Here is a 20,811-nt window from a genome sequence, read left to right as displayed (position 1 = left end):
GGGGCTAATCCGGTTTTGGGACAGGAACACATTAATAGGCAAAACCACTGGAAAGTGGGCAAATGTCAGTGTCTGTGGACTTGTCTCCTCCCACTCCTCTGACAAGGAGGGAAAAGCTGCAGAAAGTCATGAGGGGAGACAAACAGGGACATGTTCTGTGTGGGGTTGGGGAACTGGACAGAGGCTGGGCTACAGGAACTGGATCAGGCTCCTGCATGCTCAGGGATTACCCTGCGAGGCAGTTTGGGTGGCAGTGGAGGAGTCTGTGCCATGTGTCTAGCACCCTCCTTTCCAGCAGGAGTGGGTGGGATTCACCACCTCAGCAGCAGCCTGGGTGGCAGATGGAGGAGGAAGAGTGCAGGCTCCAGAAGCTTTCCCCCACCAGTACCAGCAGCTGCATGGTCCTGTTGTGGTCTTGTTCTCCCCGGGCATTGCTCCTGCTCCAGGAACTGCTTTCAGTGCCACCTCCCCCTTTGCCTGAGACCCTGCTCCTCCCTTGCCCTAAGAACTCCAGCTGCTCCTGGTACCTTCTGTCAGTGCCCAAGAGCAGGTCCTCCAGGGTCCTTCTCTCCCAGTCTCTGTTCAGTTGCTCCTGTCTTCCCAGCAGGACAGGTTCCCTGTGGAATCTCCTGGCATGCTGAGGACAAGGCCAGCCTCCCATTTCATTTCTCCTTTGAAGGAACCTCCAGAATCCCCCATATACTATCACTTGTCAGGATCCCAGGAATGCTCCTGTCACGGCCACCCCCTATCCAACAGCGTTTGCAGCCCAGCAGGAAGGAGCTGAGGGTGTAAATGGTAAGATACCTGCAGTGCTATTCTGACCTCTTCTGGAGAACTCTGCAGCATTCAAAACACTGGACTGGCAAGAGAGAAGTGACTTTCTAGTCCTGTGGAGGGCACTGGCCACCTGTGACCGGGAGACGCTTCCATTAAAGCTGAATGGATACGTATTGCTGAGCAGATGGATCTGGTGAGCTACAAAGGTGGACCAGGCATGTTTACTCCACCACTAAATCTGAAGAATCACCTTGAATTTGTTACACCAGAACTTTTCTAAATTATGCTTAACAGGACTGGAAAGTGATTTAAGAGGCAATTTACTGACTGAATTTTCAGTGAGCAGATTGAGTTCCCGTGCAAGAGGAGCACAGAACCACAGACAACATCTTTATGCCTTGCCAGCAAGCCTGGCTCTAATGTCCAGCAAATACCACTGAAATACCAGTCAAATAGTCCCCAGTGCATTTTCTTCCCTAAACTATTGGTCACTTCTCCACTGCGATGGGGCACAATGCTGTTTGTGGAATCACCAGAGCAGATGCTTCGCCCACCCATGCTTCTTTGTTTCACTCTTCACAAGAAGTTTGATGGTGACGGGATGCCTAATCTAGTGAATGCTGGTGGAAATGGGGTAGGGTTAGAAGTTGAAATAAAAAAAGAACAAGTTAAAAATTACTTAGAAAAGTTAGAAGTCTTCAAATCCTAATGAAATGCATCCTAGAATACTCAAGGAGCTGATAGAGGAGGTATCTGAGCCTTTAGCTATCATCTTTGATAAATCATGGAGGTCGGGAGAGAGTCAAGAAGACTGGAAAAGGGCAAATCTAGTGCCCATCTGTAAAAAGGGAAATAAGAACAACCCAGGACACTACAGACCAGTCAGGTTAACTTCTGTTCCAGGGAACATAATGGAGCAGGTAATTAAGGAATTCATCTGCAAATATCTGGAAGAAAATCAAGTGATAGGGAACAGCCAGCATGGATTTGTAAAGAACAAATCACATCAAACCAGTCTGATAGCTTTCTTTGATGGGCTGTCATGCCCTGTGGATAAGGGACAAGCGGTGGACGCAGTATACCTAGATTTTAGCAAGGCATTTGATATGGTCTTGCATGACCTTCTTATCAATAAACTAGGGAAATGCAACCTAGATGGGGCTACTACAAGGTGGATCCATAACTGTTTGGATAACTGTTCTCAGAGAGTAGTTATTAATGGTTCACAGTCATGCTGGAAGGGCAGAACAAGTGGGGTTCCTCAGGGGTCTGTTTTGGGACCGTTCTGTTCAATATCTTTATCAACAATTTAGATGATGGCATAGAAAGTATACTTATTAAGTTTTCAGATGGTATCAAGCTGGGAGGGGTTGCAAGTGCTTTGGAGGATAGAGTCATAATTTAAAACGATCTGGACAAACTGGAGAAATGGTCTGAGGTAAATAGAATGAAGTTTAATAAGGACAAATGCAAAGGAAAGAACTTAGGAAGGAACAATCCTTTTCACACATGCAGAATGGGAAGCAACTGTCTAGGAAGGAATATGGCAGAAAGGGATCAAGGGGTCATAGTGGACCACAAACTAAATATGAGTCAGTGTGATGCTGTTGCAAAAAAAGAAAACATGATTCTGGGATGCATTAACAGGAGTGTTGTGAGCAAGACACGATAAGTCATTCAGATCTACTCTGCGCCGGTGAGGCCTCAGTTGGAGTATTGCATCCAGTTCTGGGCACCGCATTTCAAGAAAGATGTGGAGAAATTGGAGAAGATCCAGAGAAGAACAACAAAAATGATTTAAGGTCTAGAAAACATGAGCTATGAGGCAAGACTGAAGGAATTGGGCTAGTTTAGTTTGGAAAAGAGATGACTGAATGGGGACATGTTAGCAGTTTACAAGTATCTAAAAGAGTGTCACAGGGAGGAGGTGGGAAAATTGTTCTCCCTGGCCTCTGAGGACAGGACAAGAAGCAATGGGCTTCAACTGCAGCAAGGGAGGTTTTGGTTGGACGTTAGGAAAAACTTCCTAACTGTCAGAGTGACTAAACACTGGAATAAATTGCCCAGGGAGGTTGTAGAATCTCCATCACTGGAGATAGCGAAGAGCAGGTTAGACAAACAGCTATCAGGGATGCTCTAGATGGTGCTTGGTCCTGCCATGAGGACCGGGGACTGGACTTGACCTCTCGAGGTCCCTTCTAGTATTCTATGATTCTTCCCCGTCCCCTTCAAAGAGACTCTGCATGGGGAGAGACCAGCAGCAGGGACTGAGAATGGTAATAAACGTTTGCAATGAACACTGGGAGAAATGGACCGCTTTGACTTTCCTTGGATAGCTACATGATTCCTTTTCCTTTCCCAGGCCTACATGGGCCACCGTTCAACCCATCCACCACCACTGCCTTCTGCACCGCTCCTGTTTGCAAGGGGAAGGAAAGGGGGTGGCTTGAGGTCTTTGAGCAACCATTACATATCATAAAGCTGCTCTGCTCCCTCCCTTCCTTTCCCATCTGTTCATGCAGCCCAGGGACTATCACTGTTCAGAGTGCTGGCTGAGACATGCACAGACATGGGCTCAGTAACTGCTTGTTAACAATCTCTTATAGCCCCCACTATATGCTTTACACTGGTTCATGGCATTTCAGTACAATAATTGATTTGCAGCTGGACCGTGTTGGGGTGCAGCAGCAGGAAATGAGGGGGGCTGGCTTCCGACGTGTTTCTGGAGCAAGAGGGGATATTTCCAGGGAGCACGGGGATTTATTGTAACTCACTAGCCTCAGATTCCAGTTCTCTCCCTGCTCAGGAAGCGAGAGAGACAGTCACATGCTCCTGTTCCAGGTCTCTTGGTGCTTCCTCTGGGACTGCCCTTGTGGTCCCTTCCCCTCATCAGCTTCCCATTGTATGATGAGACAAGCAGGGCTGAGGAGGGTTCCCTGCTCATGGCCCTGGAGAGCACCTGGTCCAGCTCATCATAGCAGAGGCATGTGCAAGGCCCCTCCCCGAGGGATTGCTGGAGTCCTTCACCCTTCACAGCAGGCTCTTGAGGGGCTTCTTGTGCTCTGGCCCTGGGACAGTGCAGGGAATGCAGCCTCTGTGACATCTCCCGGTATGTTCCCGCTGACCCAGGGAAAGTCACGGGGCTGTGTACTCTGCCCACACACTGACCAGCACCCACCTGTGCTCTGCAGACCATACAGCAGTTCTTGGAGCATAGTCTAGGCTGGCTGGCACTAATTAATGTGGTTTTGGGAGAACGGATCTTAAGAGCTCAGCACAGGCTCCTGGCAACCCTGAGATTAGGGTAAGGATGAGACAGTGAAGGTATGGTGGGAATGGGAGTGGTGGGCCTGATATGTACCCCTTGGCCCTGTCCACACTGGGCTGTAGAACAGGCGTGGGGCCATGCCACAGCACTGTCCTCTATGTACCCAGACTCCCCATACTCAGTACTATTCCTGTCCTTCGGGAATCTGCTTCAGGACTTCAGATATGGACTCTGTGGAAGGGGTTACGGCACAGTCAGGCACATATAACAGTTGAATTGCAAGGGCAGGCGTAGCCTTAAGTCTTTGGTTCAGTCCTTGCTAGGGGATTTTTACCTCTGTCAGTCCCTTTACAGTGCAGCCCTTGCTGTGCCGAAAGGAGGGGCGGGTAATGGACACAGTAAAACCGAAAGGGGAAAGTGGACAGCTTGCAACATATCCTCTCTTGTCTCTTTAGGGGGCGGCCTCCAAAGTATCGGAAGATCCAGCAGGAAGACTTCCAAAGTAAGCACCTTTCCCCATGCCATGGACTTGTCATGCAGGGAAGAGGGTCAGCGTAGCTCAAGGTCTGGGGAAGGGGATAGAAAGATTTTGTCCCCACTATCATCAGGTCAGAGCTGGTCCTGGTGAGCAGCAAGCCCCCATGCTGAAACCTCTGTGGTGGCCTCTGTGTGAGGAGTGGGTGAGTCTCGGTCTGTTTCCTGGCTGGCTGGTTCCAGTTGGCTGTCCCAGCTGAGAGGCCACAGAATGAGCCATCCTCATGCTGTGCCTGTGTGGCAGGGCTGAGCAAGGCAGAGGGGTGGGGAGACATGGCCAGTGGTGCTGCTCCTGCTATCCCTGTTCTGTGGATGCAGAAAGCCTGGCTCTTCAGGGCTTGCCTGGCGGAATGTTCACTCCAAGCAGGAGAGACTGGGAGACACCCTGTGCTAAGCCCATCAGGGTGGCTGGTTGGCCTTGGCTAAACTGCCCTTGTGATTGACAACAGAGACTAAACTGAAGATAAAGCTGTGGGGCCACGTCCTCAGGTGGTAGAAATGGACATAGTGGCCCACGACGTCAGTGGAGCCGCCCTGATTTCCATCAATGGAGGATCTGGCTCCTGTAATTTGACTTGATTTGGTGTAGAGGCTCACAGTGGTGTTCCTGAAGGCCCTGACTCAGCAGCCCTCATAAGCACGTGCTTTGGAGATGCGCAGGCCTTCGGGACAGAGAAGACCCCTGTGACCTCTTATCCGACCCAGAAACGAAGGGTACAGTGTCTGTCCCGTGCATTGCGAGAGCTGACACCGGCGGGATGTGAGCACACGTTTGAAGTGATGTGTGTGCTCAAGGGCTTTGCAGTGTCCAGGCCTCAGGCTGAGCCTAGCTTTACTGAAACACGAGATGTACGCAAATGGGGCTGTGAACTCCCCTCCAAAGATGCACGACTGCCTGCCTGCCCCAGTGACTCTTGCAGCCCTGAAGTACAAGCCTACGTCGTTACTCTCACTCTTTGACTTGTCCACTTAGTTGTTTAATGCTTGGGTCTGGCTATACACACCTGTCCCCAGCCTGTTTTTCATCTTCCACACAACGCCCAGCTTGAATGGGGAGATCCACATTGTTACTGCTAAGACAGCAGTGTTCCTGGGGGCGGCCATCACCTGTCCAGGACTTTTATAACACTACCCTGACTAAATCTCACCTGCTCCTGCAGCACCTTTGGTCGGGGCGGGGGGAGGGAGCTGACTGTGTCTAGCCACCCCCAAGAACACTGCTTGGGCAGCCCTGGGGCCACGGCAGCTGCGGAAATCATGGTGATTGCATAAAGTCTCAAATCTGAGACTTCCATGACAGACTCGCAGCCTTAAACGGTGCCATTGGGCTTCCTACTGAGCCTCCCTCCCCAGAAGTGGAGGCCACTGGAGAAAAGGCAGAGTCTTATTAATGGTTATGGGTCTAAGTGAATCAAGTATCAATACCCTTGCTGGGTGCTGCCCTAGGAGACTTTCCTGTGAGCAGTGTGTGCTCTCTGGGGAAGCCGTGCGAGCTAAGACTTGGTGCCAGGCTCCCCTGCAGGGGAGAGGAGCTGCCTCTCCCAGTCCACTCGGCTCCTGAGCACAGAACACCCATGGAGTTGCCACCAGCAGCCCTGCTCCTCTTTCTGCTCTGCTCTCAAAGCCCTGAGACTAGGGGGAGCCCCTGCAGAGCAGAGCTCCACGACATGCAGTCTCTGTCCCAGGTCTCACCAAAAACAGATTCCCCTCTGCTGCTGCATGGTGGTTGTAACCCACAGTGCCCCACGCTGCAGCAGGCATGAATGCTCACGGGCATCTTGGACTTATCCCCAGTTCAGCCCTTCTCGTGCTCTGTCTGCCCTGCAATCCCCCCTCTCACCACCAGAGGGTTTGCTGCTACTGCAGCATATGGCAGTACATGGACTGGAATGGTTTTAGTCTTTCATGCAGCATCCTGAAAGCTAATTCCATCCCGCCCCTTTGTTCTTTAGCATCATCAATGGTGTGAGCTGCTGAATGGCCGCTAGGCGGCAATAGCAGCTTTTATAGCAAGAGCTGATCTGACAATGGCTGGAGCCTGCCTTGAAAATTCTGAATGAGGGAAACAAATGAGGTCACTTACAAGGAGCTCAGGAAAGTCCTAACTAGCTTAGTGATAGAAATGTAGCCGTGTTAGTCTGGTGTAGCTGAAACAAAATACAGGACTATGTAGCACTTTAAAGTCTAACAAGATGGTTTATTAGATGATGAGCTTTCGTGGGCCAGACCCACTTCCTCAGATCAAATAGTGGAAGAAAATAGTCACAACCATATATACCAAAGCATACAATTTAAAAAAATGAACACACATGAAAAGGACAAATCACATTTCAGAACAGAAGGGGGATGCGGGGGGTGGGGGGGAAGGAAGGTAAATGTCTGTGAGTTAATGATATTAGAGGTGAGGAACTAACTAGCTTAGTGAGAGAAGAGACCAATCTTGGTAAAAAAAATGAAGGGACAGAGTTCAGCCTGAAATTGAGTGTTGGTTTGAAATGAAAGTTGGTGAGTGGAACATTGAACAGGAGTGTTTTCATAAGTAACAAACAAAAATGATAGCCCCATAGCACCGGAATGTACAAGGTAACAGCAAGGGGCTAGGGCATGAGAAACAGCAAGTGACACCAATTATAAAGAGAAAGTGAAACTGACCAGTCTAGCATCACAGCCAATATCTATGGAGCTCTGCAAATCTATGGATATCTGCTTTATATCTACAGGTATCTGCAGCCACAGATGGGCTTGCAGATAGCCACGGTTCATTTTTGCAAATACAGTTGCAGATGTATTCACACAGAACTCTACAGATCTATTTTAAATTAAATGCAAAAGGTAAACACACAGCAGAAATGGTGATCAGATCTTTAAATTATTTTCAGTTTATCTAAGTAAGGAGGTGTGCATGTCTATATACTGTCCTGTGTATGTTCTTATCAATTTTATGCTCTGACTGTAATAGAGGGATATGATCAAGTTAAATAAGTTTACATTAACTATTGCTAAACAGACATTTTTCCCTCTGAAACAGCGTAACCTCAATCATGTCATGATAAAGAGATTTGCAGTGTTACCGTAGCCATACTGGTCTCAGGGTTCTAGAGAGCTAATATCTTTTATTGGACCAACTTTTATTGGTGAAAGAAACAAGCTTCTGAGCCACACCGGGCTCTTCCTCAGGTCTATGGAACCTTTCCTAGAACTGAAGAAGAGCTCTGTGTAAGCTCAAAAGTTCCAATAAAAGATATTCCATCCCTCCACTGTGTCTCTATTATAAAAAGACACCATCATGATAGAAATCGTGACTGTGTTATTTTTCTGGGACACAGTTCCACTGTATCAGAGAAGAATGTCGTCTACTTAGCAATAGTTAGCACAGCACAACTCTTCTTATCTGATACCTGAAACCCCTGCAGTGTCATCCCCCATGTCTTCTCAGACCCATCAAGCCATTCAGGACCTGCAGGATATGACTCGATTTCTTTGGCCTTCCACTTTGTGTAACATTTTGAATTTCTTTGCCAGCTATTTCCTCGGACAACATGCACCAGTCCCTCTTCATGTCGGCCTTATCTGCTCACCCTGACCGCTCCCTGTCCCTCTGCTGGGAGCAACACTGCAAACTCCTGCCAGGGGTGGCTGGCATCACAGCTGCTACTGTGGCCAAGTGGACCATTGATGAGGTGAGGGAGTTTCAGAGAGGGCTGGTAAAGCAGAGAAAAATGTAGAAATAGAGGGTCAAATTCCCAAAGTCACATGTGCAAACTCCCCTGTGCGCATGGCTCCCCGGCGAGGGTGTCCTTTCCCTCCAGCTGGGAATTAGTGCACGTTGCCAGTGGGAGCCAAACAGGTTCCACAGCCTCTCCAATTCCTCCCAGCTCTCCACTCTCAGTGCAGCACTCATTTCACAGACGCCGTCTCCGTGCTAGAGCCCCCCACTCATCCAGCCACTGGTCTAATTGGTATGGCAGGAGAACGTACCCCTCAAAGAGCCTGTCAGTGATTCCAATACGTTCTCACTTGATTAGCAATTGGACTGGAACCAGTCTCTTGAGTCTGTGCCAGGACATGGCCAGCAGCCAGCTGTTTACTTACTTATTTTATTACAAACCTTTCCAATAAATCCATTTGGGCTTTTTTTCATGTATTTTGGTAAGTAGCAAGTTAAAGACAAAACAACCCTAAAGCCAAGCGAGAGAGTCAAACCCAACCCTCGCTGACCCACGGTTCTAGCCAAGCTCCTTATTAACGCCTCCTGCTGCTGCTGCCAAACACTGCTGTGCCCGCTCCCTAGGCACTCTTGGGCGCTCCAGCCACGTGGCCTTGCCCTGCACTCTGCTCTCATGATCTAAGGTCTCCGCCCCACCTGCTCCAGTGCCCATCCTTTGCTGAGGTGTCACCTTATTGTGGACAGCAAGTAGCTGCACTAGGGGTGTTAGAATAAAAGGCTCTTTGCCTCCCGTTTGACGCCCGGCTTATAGAGAAAGGAGCAGCTCTTGGCCGGAGCAAGGCATGCAGATATCTGGAGACTCCCTGCTCTGGAGATGCCAAGAGGCGTACCTGAAAGGGGTGCTCAAGAGGTGAGATTTCAGGCAGGCTAATTCCCTGGTTCTGTTTCCCTTCATGTCTCTTCCAAAGGTCTTTAGCTTTGTTCAGACGCTGACGGGTTGTGAGGACCAAGCCAAACTCTTCAAGGATGAGGTAGGGAGACTGGGGCCCTGCGTGTGCGCGAGGGGAGCAAAGGAAGCCCATTTGCAGTCAGAAGGGGATGGGAGAATGGGCTGCCTACGTGGCCTCCTACCACCGGCCTCTGGAACTCTGCCCTTCTGCTGCCAAAGTAACAGGCCATGAGAGCATAGCCCCAGTGGCCAGTTAGCCACACCCATGTAGTTCCCTCAGACGTCTGTCTGTCTGTCTGTCTGTGTGTCAGGCACATGAGGCACCACGTGGATCCGCTCAGGTACAGTAAGTAGATAGATACGGTCACACCCCCTGGATGGGACAAGTGTGGTCCCTGAGACCAGGGACTGGGGGTGGGGGAGTTCCGAGGGCTCAGCGGGGGAGCAGCAGAGCCAGCAGTTTCCTGTATGCTGAGTGCTGGGCGGCCGCCCATGAGAGATTCACATGCCACCCAGATGATTAGCAGAGCGCACGTGGCCGGCAGCATGTGTTTGTGGTGCTGGTGCACATCCACATGTGCCGTGGTGCACATAACAACATTTATTCTGCAGGTGGAAAAATTAGAGGGAATGCTGGCAGCCAGTTCTGCATCCTCCTGCCAAAAGGTGGCTGGCTCAGTTCCTTTTGGATCTCGATTGCTGGGGATTACATGCCCCGCTGGAGTCCCAGGGTATGTCTACACTACCCCCCTAGTTTGAACTAGGGGGGTAATGTAGTCATACGGAGTTGCAAATGAAGCCCAGGATTTGAATTTCCTGGGCTTCATTTGCATGAAGCCGGCTGGCGCCATTTTTAAATGCCGGCTAGTTTGGACTGTGTGCCGCGCGGCTACACGTGGCACGAACTACCTAGTTTGGATTAGGCTTCCTATCCGAACTAGCTGTACGCCTCGTGGAACGAGGAAGCCTAATCCAAACTAGCTAGTTCGTGCCGCGTGTAGCCGCGCGGCACGCAGTCCGAATTAGCCGGCATTTAAAAATGGCGCTGGCCAGCTTCATGCAAATGAAGCCCGGGAAATTCAAATCCCGGGCTTCATTTGCAATTCCGTATGACTACATTACCCCCCTCTAGTTCGAACTAGCAGGGTAGTGTAGACATACCCCCAGATCCCAGGCTGTGTTTGCAGCTCTAGAGGTTGCAAAGCTTTTTGACCCCTACACAAAGCACATATAACCTGGACTTGTGGGCGGAGAGCTACTCAGTTACTTGCGCAGAGCTACCCGGACTGGCTGCCTCAAGGCACTTCGGTTGCTGGAAGCAACTCTGTCTGCCCAGTGAATGGCCTGCCTTTTCACTTGCCTTGATGCCATTTTCCATTGCCACTTGGCAGCATGCTCACGGGGTGAGGCTGGGGAGAAGATTTGCACTGAGCAGGAAGCAGATTTGCATGTCCCTAGTTCAGTGGTTCCCAAACTTTTTGGCATCACGCCCCCTTTTTGATTTTTGAGAAACGCTCATGCCCCCCCTCCCAAAAAAATAGCAGCAAAACTCGGTGTGTGTGGCTGGGTTGCCTCGTGCCCCCCCTGGAATTTCTTCACGCTCCCCCAGGGGGGCATGCTGCCCCAGTTTGGGAGCCCATGCCGTAGTTAGTCCATCCTAAGAGCTACCTTGCTGGCCATGCGTGCACGTCTGCTCCTTGTTTGGCCCAGGAGGACAGGTTGGGGATGGGCAGCGCTGAAGCCCAGATTTCCTGCAGCATGATGTGCATGTCAAACCCAGCCCCCTCTCTCCTGCAGATGATTGATGGGGAGGCATTCCTTCTGCTGACGCAAGCCGACATTGTCAAGATCATGAGTGTCAAACTGGGCCCGGCGCTCAAGATCTACAACGCCATCCTCATGTTCAAAAACGCCGATGACACCTTAAAGTGACCGTGCCCCTCAGCCTGGGAATGCCCTCGGCTCGGCAGCTGCCAAAGCTGTCTGTCTGACTCACGGGAGCAGAGACCGTCCTACTGCAGCAGCTGGAAAATCCTGCTCGCACCTTCTCTGAGTCGCCTTCTCTGTCCTTGAACCAAATTCGTCTCTCGTCTTTCTCTCTCCCTGTCCTGTTATACTTCTCTCCCGGCCTGGTGGGCGAGCTGCAGTTGGGGTACCACAGACCTGCACTCTGCCTCTGATGCGTTTAAAGTATTGTGGATGTGAGACAGGATAGCCCCCTGCCCTTCATATGCTTCTGACTGACCATGTTCCATAGGAGGGTGTGTGTGTGTGTCTGAGTGTGTGAGAGAGAGATTCTGAATGAAGGAGGTACTAGGGTGTGGAGGGCTGAGGGACGGTGCTACTCAAGAAACCAAGATTGAATTTTTGGTGTTCTCATAAGATTTAAACTGCCTCCATGCACCCCTTCTCTCTCATGCACCTGACCCCCACCCACTTCTATTTTCCTTTTCTTGGTGGTTGAAAAGGGTTTTCCCAGCATGTTTGCTGCGCTGGGGTTGGTGTTTAAAGGGACATTCTCAAGTAGCTTTTGATAACATTCCACTTGGTTTCTCTCCAGTTTTTGTAACGTTCCCTTTGAAGCTAGGCAGTAACTTGGCTTTGCCCCAGCCTTGTGTCACCTTCACCATGAAGCAACCTGAATTTTCTTCTATTTCCTTTTGTTTCTCATGGGGAACAAGCCCATCATGCTCTTTATGCTGCAGATCTCTTTGCTGCTGTGGGTCAGTGTTTTATTACTGTTTATTATTTGTGTTGCAGTAGCAGCCAGGAGCACAAGTCATAGACCAAGTCCCCACTGTACTAGGTGCAGTACAAACACAGAACACACCAGTCCCTGCCCCAAAGAGCTTACAGTCTAAGTATAAATGTACCAGCCGTGTCAGCACTTCTCTGGGAATAAGGATAGTCAGGTCAGTTGTGCTCCCTCGGCTGGGTGGGTGGTTGCTCTGCTGCACAGATATTCTTTGCAGAGTCGGAAGGACTCTCTTCCTTTTTGACTCTGGTGAGGTTTTATCTTCAGATCTCAGCAGCCCTTCCGCATCAAACTAAGCAATTCAAGGAAGGCCACGCTGTTGTCCGTAGTTACTTGACACCCATTCCCCTGGGACAAGACATGCAAACTGCTTTTCCAAAAGACAATCACTTGCCAGTTATTAACAAAACAGCCTCTTGGGATTGGCTGAGAAAAGGGTAGTGCAGGGTTTGTACTGGCATGCAGCTAACTGCCAACCATGTAAAAGCTTCCAGAAGGGCCAGTCAGAAGAGGTGTAGTCTGGGTAGAGGAACCACAGTCCCCAGTCCACGCTCTGTCAGGTTAGAAACATGAATCAACCGTTTCCTTTGTCCCCATCCCCACCCCCGGTCAACTGATGACCGCTCCTACCATATGCACCAGCAACATGTCTCATAGCAACATGGCATATGATGTCCACTTTCATGTACATATGGGTCAAATTCATGCTAGGCTTCCCATGGAAATGCAGCATTTTGACTCTTTTTATTATTGACTCTTTGGGGTCACATTTGATCTGCCATTCCAATGATTGCTGCTTGCTATTCATAAAAGATGTTACGCAATGTATGGGGGTTTTGTACACGTTTGGGCTTGTTTTGCAAGCTGTCTTTCTTTCCCTTTCATTGTCTTCTCTCCGTTCAAATCCTGACCTGTGTTCGTCTGCGGGGAGAAGCAAACTGGGGGGTGAGGAGTTGTGGGCTCTGGAACCAATCCTTCCATAGATGCATTCTGATCCTCAGCAAGTGGTGCCAGATTGGCCTCTGTGTCCAAAGAGGAGCTCTTCTCCTGGGCCGCTGTTGATTTGGATGGGAGGAAGAAGAAAAGCGGTCTTGGGATATAAATGTGGTTTCAGCTTTGGGACGCTCCATGTCAACATCCCTTGAAATATCTCCAAACTGATCCAAAACGAAAGTCAGTCTCCTGGTCAGCTCTTGATATCCCCACAAAAGGCTCAGTCCATGTATTTACAGGAACTATCCACAACAGAGGAAGAAAGGAAGAAATATTCTGTTCTTATCAGCTCCGTCTCCACCTACTAAGTGACTATGTTCCTCTTTCACTTACGGGCAGGCAAAGCAGCCGTGATAGCTGGATGCCACAGGCACACTGTGGGCTCCGCACTGGAGTGGAGAGTCGGACACCTGAGTCGTACTCTGCATTTGAAGTTATGACGACAGATCGAGTAACTGGTTCTTGGGGAGGCTGTTCCAATAAGTGGGCCTATTTTGAAAGGAACAGGGGCTGTAGCAGCCAGCCTAGGATTGTCTCCCTGGAATCTCAATGGCCAATGGGACACTGGATGAGCTGTTTTATGGCTACTTGACACCTTCCAACTTTCAGCTGGATTTCTGGCCTCCTGTGAAACTAACGTTTTGATTAGCCATCTGGGGGCTCCCCATCGGTGCCCATCCAACTGAGCCCACCCAGCCCTTACAGACAGCATCTAGAACCGTGGTGTCCAGCACGCTAGCTGCTAGCCACATGTGGCTATTTGGCTGATTGAATGTGGCTAGTTGGCTTGAACAATGTGGCTATGTGACCGGTTGAATGTGGCTATAGTGGCTACTGCTTCAGAACTGGTTGGACACCACAGGTCTAGGAGATTTTACCTGAACTGCATTCTCACGTCCCTGCAGTGTAACCTTGGACACAGACCAGACCGGACTGAAATGCCCACCTCTAGGGGAGTCTAGGTACAGCCCCGTCAAGGTCTTTCAGGGGATTATCTCAGGTTGGCGCTCCCCAGGAAGATGATCCTCACTGTAAATGTGAAGTGAGACAGAGTGTTGGTGTCTGTGTGCGTGTGTTTGTGGTAATGAGCCTTCTCGTCACACTCGCTTAGCTACTGCCCCAGCCCGGAGTCCATTCCCCTCTTGCGTGGACTGTTTCCTGACCTTTGAAGTATGAAGCTTCTGAATTGGTCTGGGTGAGAGAAATGCAGATTTTGTAGATGGCCAAGGGCTATGTACTGTTACAGCTTGTAATGTTCTTTTTTCTTTTTAAAAAACCCAAAGCTGTGTGAGAGTGTGAGTATGTGTGTGTGTGTATAAGTAGAGGGAGAGAGAGAAAATCAATGGATGCTACTTCCTCCACTTCTCAACTGTTTTTGTGACATGTTCTTTTCATTGAAGGGACATGACTCTTGTGATATTAGCAACTGGCCATATGGCAGCATTTGGGCGGAGGAGTAGAACAGTCTTTCCCTGACTGGAATTGGTTGACAATTATCTGCCTAATGATAGCTGGGCTGGGTTGTTTTGGTCAAAAATCATTGATTCATCGAAATTGAAACTTTTACTTCGAATGTATCAATTCTGGTTACAGCTTTGGTGGGAAGGTTCCTCAGATTCAGGATGGAATTTCTGGTCAAAATCAGAGACAAGTCCCAGTATCCCCAGAGCCCTCATAGCTATGATACAGAGAGCTGAGCCTGGGTCTCCCAAAGCCCACCTGTATTCTCACCATGCGACTATGGTGTAGTGGGGGTGGGGCTCTCTTTTTAAAAAGAAGTGTCTGATGGCTCTCGAGCTTGTCCTAGTGCAGAATGGGAAATTTTTCTGGAAATCTTTTAAAACGGGATGAGAAAAGCATTGCCTGCCCAGCTCTCTCCGTGACCTGCTGTTCTCCCTGACCCTCAGGGAAAGTCTAAGAAAGAGAAGCTTTTCCTCTGTTCTGACCTCAGAATTAACAAAATAGTCTCTGCAATTCATAAATGCCAAGATCTGCTCCCTGTTTTTTACTAGTTAGACGTCCCACCAGCTCAGGGAGCACTGAGATCCATGCACAGGAAAAGCTAACGCCCCTGGTGAGGGTTTTAATCCTTAACCTCCTAGCAGGCCGGATTTCTCACTAGTGGCACGCTCTGCAGTGTTTCATCTGGTTGAGCTTGGCCCAGGAGTCTTCTCGGCACTCGTTTTGGGGGAAGCCAGAGCAATGTCTCAAACAGACGACTTAGTTTCAAACCTTGCCCCTGGCTATGCCTGCCCTTTGGGGGGGCAGTAGAGGGACTGGGAGCTGGTGGTGCAGCACAGAATTATCAGTGGGGCCAGGCAGGACAATCAGCCAGTCCTTTGCCCCTATGATGGCAGCAAATTCCTGTCTCACAGTCCACCCCCTCCCGCCCCGTGATGGTTGCCATTGGGTGCTGACGATGGCGAGGCTGACTGTGATTGTGACATCCTGCTGCTGTGGGAAGACAGCACAATGTGAGCTCAGCCAGGCAATGGGGCTGCCCTCCATGTTCGTTCTCATTCCAGCAGCCAGGCCCATGGAGTGCGAGAAGAGGCAGGCCCCCGACTTCCAGGGTTTGTCTGACTTTCCCCAGACACAAACCGTCCCTGGGAGCAACTCGTGCTTCTGAAGTGCCTGGGGGAAGAGCGGTCTGGTCTGGTCCAGAAAGCCCAGTGTCCTGACAAACATTCCAAGCCAGCGGGGCTGATTGTAGGATTTTTGGGACATGCAATCTTTCCCCCTATTTCCTCCCCATCCCATTTCCTCCATTTATTCTCTTCCCACCCATGTGCAGGTGATGGAGAAGGGACCAGCAGACCCCTTTTCCAGCATCCTATGGCAGAAGGACTGGTGCCCAGTTCTTTAATGACAGCCTGCCAACTCAACAGCCCATCACTCTTCCCTCTGGCCAGCCTGGACTTAGCAGGGAGCCTATCACTCACAGTCTAAGGGTGTGTCTAGACTGCAGGCTTCTTTCGAAAGAGCCTCTTTCGAAAGCATCTTTCGAAAGAGGCTCTTTCGAAAGAGCGCGTCTAGACTGCAGGCGGATCTTTCGATAGCGGAAATCCGCTTTTTCGAAAGAGAGCACCCAGCGAGTCTGGATGCTCTCTTTCGAAGACAGCCTCTTTACATTGAAGAACGCCTTCCTTCGAAAGAAGAACTTTCGAAGGAAGGCGTTCTTCCTCGTGAAACGAGGTTTACCGCCATCGAAAGAAAAGCCGCGTTCTTTCGAAATAATTTCGAAAGAACGCGGCTTGAGTCTGGATGCAGGGGAAGTTCTTTCGAAAAAAGGCTACTTTTTTCGAAAGAACCCCTGAGTGTGGACACAGCCTAAGTCAGGGCTGGTTGGATTTATCCCCTTCCCTCCCCCCCACCCCCACTGGTAATGGGGAAAGCCAGACACTTTGTGGGGAAGGGGAAGACTAGTTAGGAACTCATGGTGGGGGGGGGGGGGGAGGGAGGAATGGGGTGCTTCCTCTCTTGCTGCACTCTAATTGGTTGCTTCTTTCCAGAGCTATGAGATCCAAGCTATTTCTGCACCAACTTCAAGCACTTTTTTAAAAGAACAGAAACCCAAATTGTCTAGGAGGTGAGGTTGCTAGGACAGCCTTGTCCTGCTAGGAGAACCTTTGGACTTGAGTGCAATGGTGGAAATCAAAGGAGAGGAGGAGGGAACCTTTGGAAGCCGTTATTTGGCTGACTGCTCTTCTCTCTGCTGTTGTCATTTCTTGGATTGGTCTGACAGTTTGTCCCTCAGTGCCAAGAAAAGGACACTAGTAAAGGCTGCAGCCCAGCTCTGTCCAGTTCCCCCCCACCCCATTATTTTGGGGAGGGGGGTTGCAGTTATTTGGTTGGGGGGAAGGGGCTTGTGTTTGGAAGGCACGTGTTGCTGACAATGAAGCTTTTTTGCACTTTCATTCATTTTGCACTTGTTTCATTTCTGGTTTTGGGGGCGTTGGCCCTTTTTTGTGTTTTCATGACGAAAATACTCTCGTCGTCGCCAGTGCAGCTATTCTGGAACTTTGTGTCCTGAGTATACAGAGGATTAACAAACAAACAAACCAAGATGTGATGTGTTTTGTCAGTGTTTTAAAATACAATAAATCAATGTGAGCGATGGAATTATACAATGCTGGTGCCTGCTTATTCATTCTTAGCTCACCTGTGTCCCTTGTCAGCCAGACCTCTTCAAGAAGAGCGACAAGAATGATTAAAGGTCTAGAGAACATGACCTATGAAGCCAGGCTTCATGAACTGGGCTTGTTTAGTTTGGAAAAAAGAAGATTAAGGGGGGACATGATAGCGGTTTTCAAATATCTAAAAGGGTGTCACAAGGAGGAAGGAGAAAATTTGTTCCTCTTGGTTTCTGAGGACAGGACAAGGAGTAATGGGCTTAAAGTGCAGCAGGGGAGGTTTAGATTGGACATTAGGAAAAAATTCCTAACTGTCAGGGTGGTCAAATATTGGAATAAATTGCCAAGGGAGGTGGTGGAATCTCCCTCTCTGGAGATATTTAAGAACAGGTTAGATAGACATCTGTCAGGGATGGTGTAGACGGAGCTTGGTGCTGCCTTGAGGGCGGGGGGCTGGACTCGATGACCTCTTGAGGTCCCTTCCAGTCCTATTATTCTATGATTCTATGATAAGAGCTCTACAAAGGAAGGTAAGTGTCTTTATCCCCATTTTACAGAAAAGGAAACAGAGGCACAATGAAGTAAAGTGATTTGCCCAAAGCCATAAAACAGCTAGAAACAGAAGCCAGGTCTCCTGACTCTCAGCTTACTATTCTACCCACTGACCCACTCTGCCTCTTGCCACACAGGATGCTGTGCAAGACAGGACAATGCACAGCCCCAGATACAAATTAAAATTAGGCCAGGAATACAGTAGAGTGTCAGAGTTATGACACCTCAGGAGTGAAGATTGCTCAGAACTCTGCATGTTCGTAATTGAATAAAATGCTGTGGGTCTTTCAAAAGTTTACAACTGAACAGTGACTTAGTAAAGTTTCAATGCTGTATATTATACAGAAGATAAGTGCTCTTTCCTCTTCAGGCTAGAGTCTTGCGGTGCCTCAGGTGCTGTGAAGGAAGGGAGGGGCAGGCTGGGACATACCGCTGTGGAAAATTCCACTCTCACACCTACCAGCCCCTCCACACCCCTAGCAGGGCATGAGCAGCCTTTAAAGAACTGCTGAGCTGTCTGAGATAAGATCTCCTTCCCACTCCAGCCTTCCCTGTCATGTTCAAGAGGCGCAGAGAAAAATATCAGTGCAAGGTTAAACAGCAGCCTAAGGGCCAAGGCAACCACTGATTCACTCTGTGACGGCTAAACTCCAGAGCACCATTTCTTGCCAGAGGGGCTTTCCCGTTCCTCAGTAGTGTGTGGCTGCAGGGGAAACGGCCAAGTTTGACTGATTTTACTTGATTTAGCTCCTTAGGGAGTTAGGACTAGCTGCAAAGTCCAACCATCCCCAGCGCTGAGGTTGCTGGGAGCAGAGGGTTTGCCACCTCAAGCATCCTATGGCCTAGAGCGACCTGGGAAATTACGAGGCTTGGTGCAAGGAGGCAGCAAGGGTTGCCCTCACGTTCACTCTCCATGGCAACGGAATCCAGAGAGGCCCAGCAGCCGGCCCCACCCCGCCCCACCATGCTCTCCCAGCTGGCTGCACTCCTCCGCAGCAGTGCACCCCAGCTCCTAGCACTCTGCTTCCCATTGCCGCAGTGAGTGCAGGGGAGGGGGTGGCACCCTGTGCCACCCTGTGCAAGGCTCCTTAATGCCCTAGGCCATGTTGCTTGGGGAAGCAGGGGCAGGGTATGGGTGGAGCAGGGTTCAGGCTCGGACAAAGGGTGGAGAGGGGGCAGAGTGGAGCAGAGTTGGGTGGGGCTTGTGATGAGGGAGCTCTCCTGGGCCTCGCTCCTGGGACATTGTGGGGGTTGCCCCCAGGCCCTGTGTCCCCTTAGGGATGGCCCACCCTCAATTCATTGTGTCCCTGCTGTATGCTGCCCCCACAAAGCACTGTGCCCTTGCAGCAGAGGTAACGAGAGTTTGTCAGGAATTTTTTGATGAACCGTTGTTTTTTGCTGAAAAATGCAGATCAGTCAAAACCTAATCTGTAAAACAGTTGGTTTTCATGAGTTGCCTTCCAACTTGAATCAACTTTTGAGAAAAAAGTTTCAAAATTGTTGAAAGGTTCTGTTTTGACATGTCCCAAGGGGCAACAGTTTGGAGCTTTTTTTAAGTTGAAATAACATTTTGTTTTAAATGTTAGGGGGGGTTCAAAAAAAGGAAAAAGGTCAAAATCGAAATGAAATGTTTTGGAAATGAGCAAACTAAAAATAATTTTTTTCTTGATTTTTCAGTTTGCAAAACTTGTTGCAATGGGGGGAGGGATAGCTCCATGGTTTAAAAATTGGCCTGCTAAACCCAGGGCTGTGAGCTCAGTCCTTGAGGGGGCCACTTATGGATCCAAGACAAATCTGTCAGGACTGGCTCCTGCCATGAGGGCAGGGGACTGGACTCAATGATCCCTCAAGGTCTCTTCCAGCTCTATGTATAGCTCCATATAACAGGTCCATTTTTGTCCCAGTTCAGAGTGTGGGGCTTTTGACCTCTGCAAAATATTCTCGAGATGAAAGAGCCATTCCCTGCCCAGCTGCAATGGTACCATACAGCCAGGTACTGGCACTGTTCTCATGGGAAAAGGCCTCTCATGCACCTGCCTATTCAAGAGTCTCTTTATCGCCACAGCAACACCAAACCCTCACTTCCTCCTGACTCTTCCTATGCCTGCAAAGATTCCATACAGGGCTGCAGGAGGCTTGTAGGGGCTATAAATCACAAGGCTGTTAGGGAGCCATGAGAAGAAGAGAATCCAGCATTTTATGGAGCCCTTCCACTGGTTTCATCCCACTTACATGAACTACCAGTTAGTAGATGGATTGTGTCTGGATTCGGGACTTCTAACATTTCCCTGCCTCTCTTGCTGCCAGGTTTAGCAGGTGACACATGCCTGATTACCTCCACTAGTGCCCAGCATGTGACCTGTCTTTGGAAAACAGAGCACTTTGTTCAGACCTTTTCCACTTTCCGGCTTCTGTAGTGAGCTGCCCTCTAATCCTTCAGCAGGAGGTTTGTCCTCACCCACCCCCCAACCCTCCAGGGGCTCTCCAGGACCTCTGTGGTCCCTCAGAGCAATGGCAGGGTAATAATTTACTTTCTGACATAAGCCACTCTTTGAGACTGTTCCTTTGACCTTCAGACTAATTCACCCAAACAAAACCGGTGAGAGAGAGAGAGAGGGGAGGGGGGAATAACACCCTTATGCAACTGGTGCTGGCACACTTGGCTTTCTCCAGTGCTGCGCAGACAGAGAATCCTGCCTGGTTGACTTTCTCCTCTTGGCAGGTAACATGTTGGTTTATCTACTTGTTTATTCTCTGAGGGTCCCTTGTTCTAGGGTGTGCAAAGGAGCTGGTTTGAGGGAAGCCTGGGTCTTGACCCTTGACTCTATTGGACAGGGGTGTCAGCAAAGGTGCTGGAACTATTTGTATTGTGGGGATGCTGAGACCCATTGAACCAAAAGGTGAACTCTGCATATGATGGGAACCATTTCAAGCCAAGGGATGTGGCAATACCAGGACCTGCTAGTTCTAGCCCCTCTGGGTTTCAGGCTCTAAGGCCAGAGAAAAACTGACTTTTGGTAGAGGGCTGGGTCCTGGGCACAGACTTGTTGCTACAGTGGTGGCAGCAGCAGGCGGGAGAGACTGATTTCAGAAGCTTGCTTGTTCCTCTCTTCAAAATGATCAAACCCTCAGCATCACTGAACAGAGGTGGGGAAAGCTGCATTGGGAGGGAAAGTTCCT

General features: G+C 49.7%; 2 protein-coding genes across 4 annotated transcripts in view; both read left to right on the top strand.

The window, feature by feature from the left end:
- L3MBTL1 (L3MBTL histone methyl-lysine binding protein 1) overlaps positions 1–15,726 on the top strand; it is a 73,406-nt gene extending 57,680 nt beyond the window's left edge. Inside the window, exons 19-22 of the mRNA XM_075901377.1 lie at positions 4,504–4,550; positions 8,105–8,262; positions 9,218–9,280; positions 10,996–15,726. Coding sequence (XP_075757492.1) covers positions 4,504–4,550; positions 8,105–8,262; positions 9,218–9,280; positions 10,996–11,130 — 403 coding nt within the window. The 3' untranslated portion in view covers positions 11,131–15,726. The remainder of the gene's footprint in view (positions 1–4,503; positions 4,551–8,104; positions 8,263–9,217; positions 9,281–10,995) is intronic.
- A 4,517-nt stretch (positions 15,727–20,243) lies between these two features.
- The window catches only part of SGK2 (serum/glucocorticoid regulated kinase 2), a 44,219-nt gene continuing 43,651 nt past the window's right edge, over positions 20,244–20,811 (top strand). Inside the window, exon 1 of one of the 3 annotated variants that reach the window (XM_075901370.1) lies at positions 20,244–20,353. Coding sequence is in view for 1 of the 3 variants with exons in the window: in XM_075901368.1 (XP_075757483.1) it covers positions 20,270–20,353 (84 nt within the window). In the remaining 2 variants the exon portion in view is untranslated. The remainder of the gene's footprint in view (positions 20,354–20,811) is intronic. The other 2 variants (XM_075901368.1, XM_075901373.1) reach the window with 2 other exon arrangements.

Source organism: Pelodiscus sinensis, chromosome 18, assembly GCF_049634645.1.
Source record: "Pelodiscus sinensis isolate JC-2024 chromosome 18, ASM4963464v1, whole genome shotgun sequence".
NCBI classification, from domain to species: domain Eukaryota; kingdom Metazoa; phylum Chordata; order Testudines; family Trionychidae; genus Pelodiscus; species Pelodiscus sinensis.
Note: the sequence above shows the minus strand (reverse complement) of the source record. Positions and strands in the feature narration are given on the sequence as shown.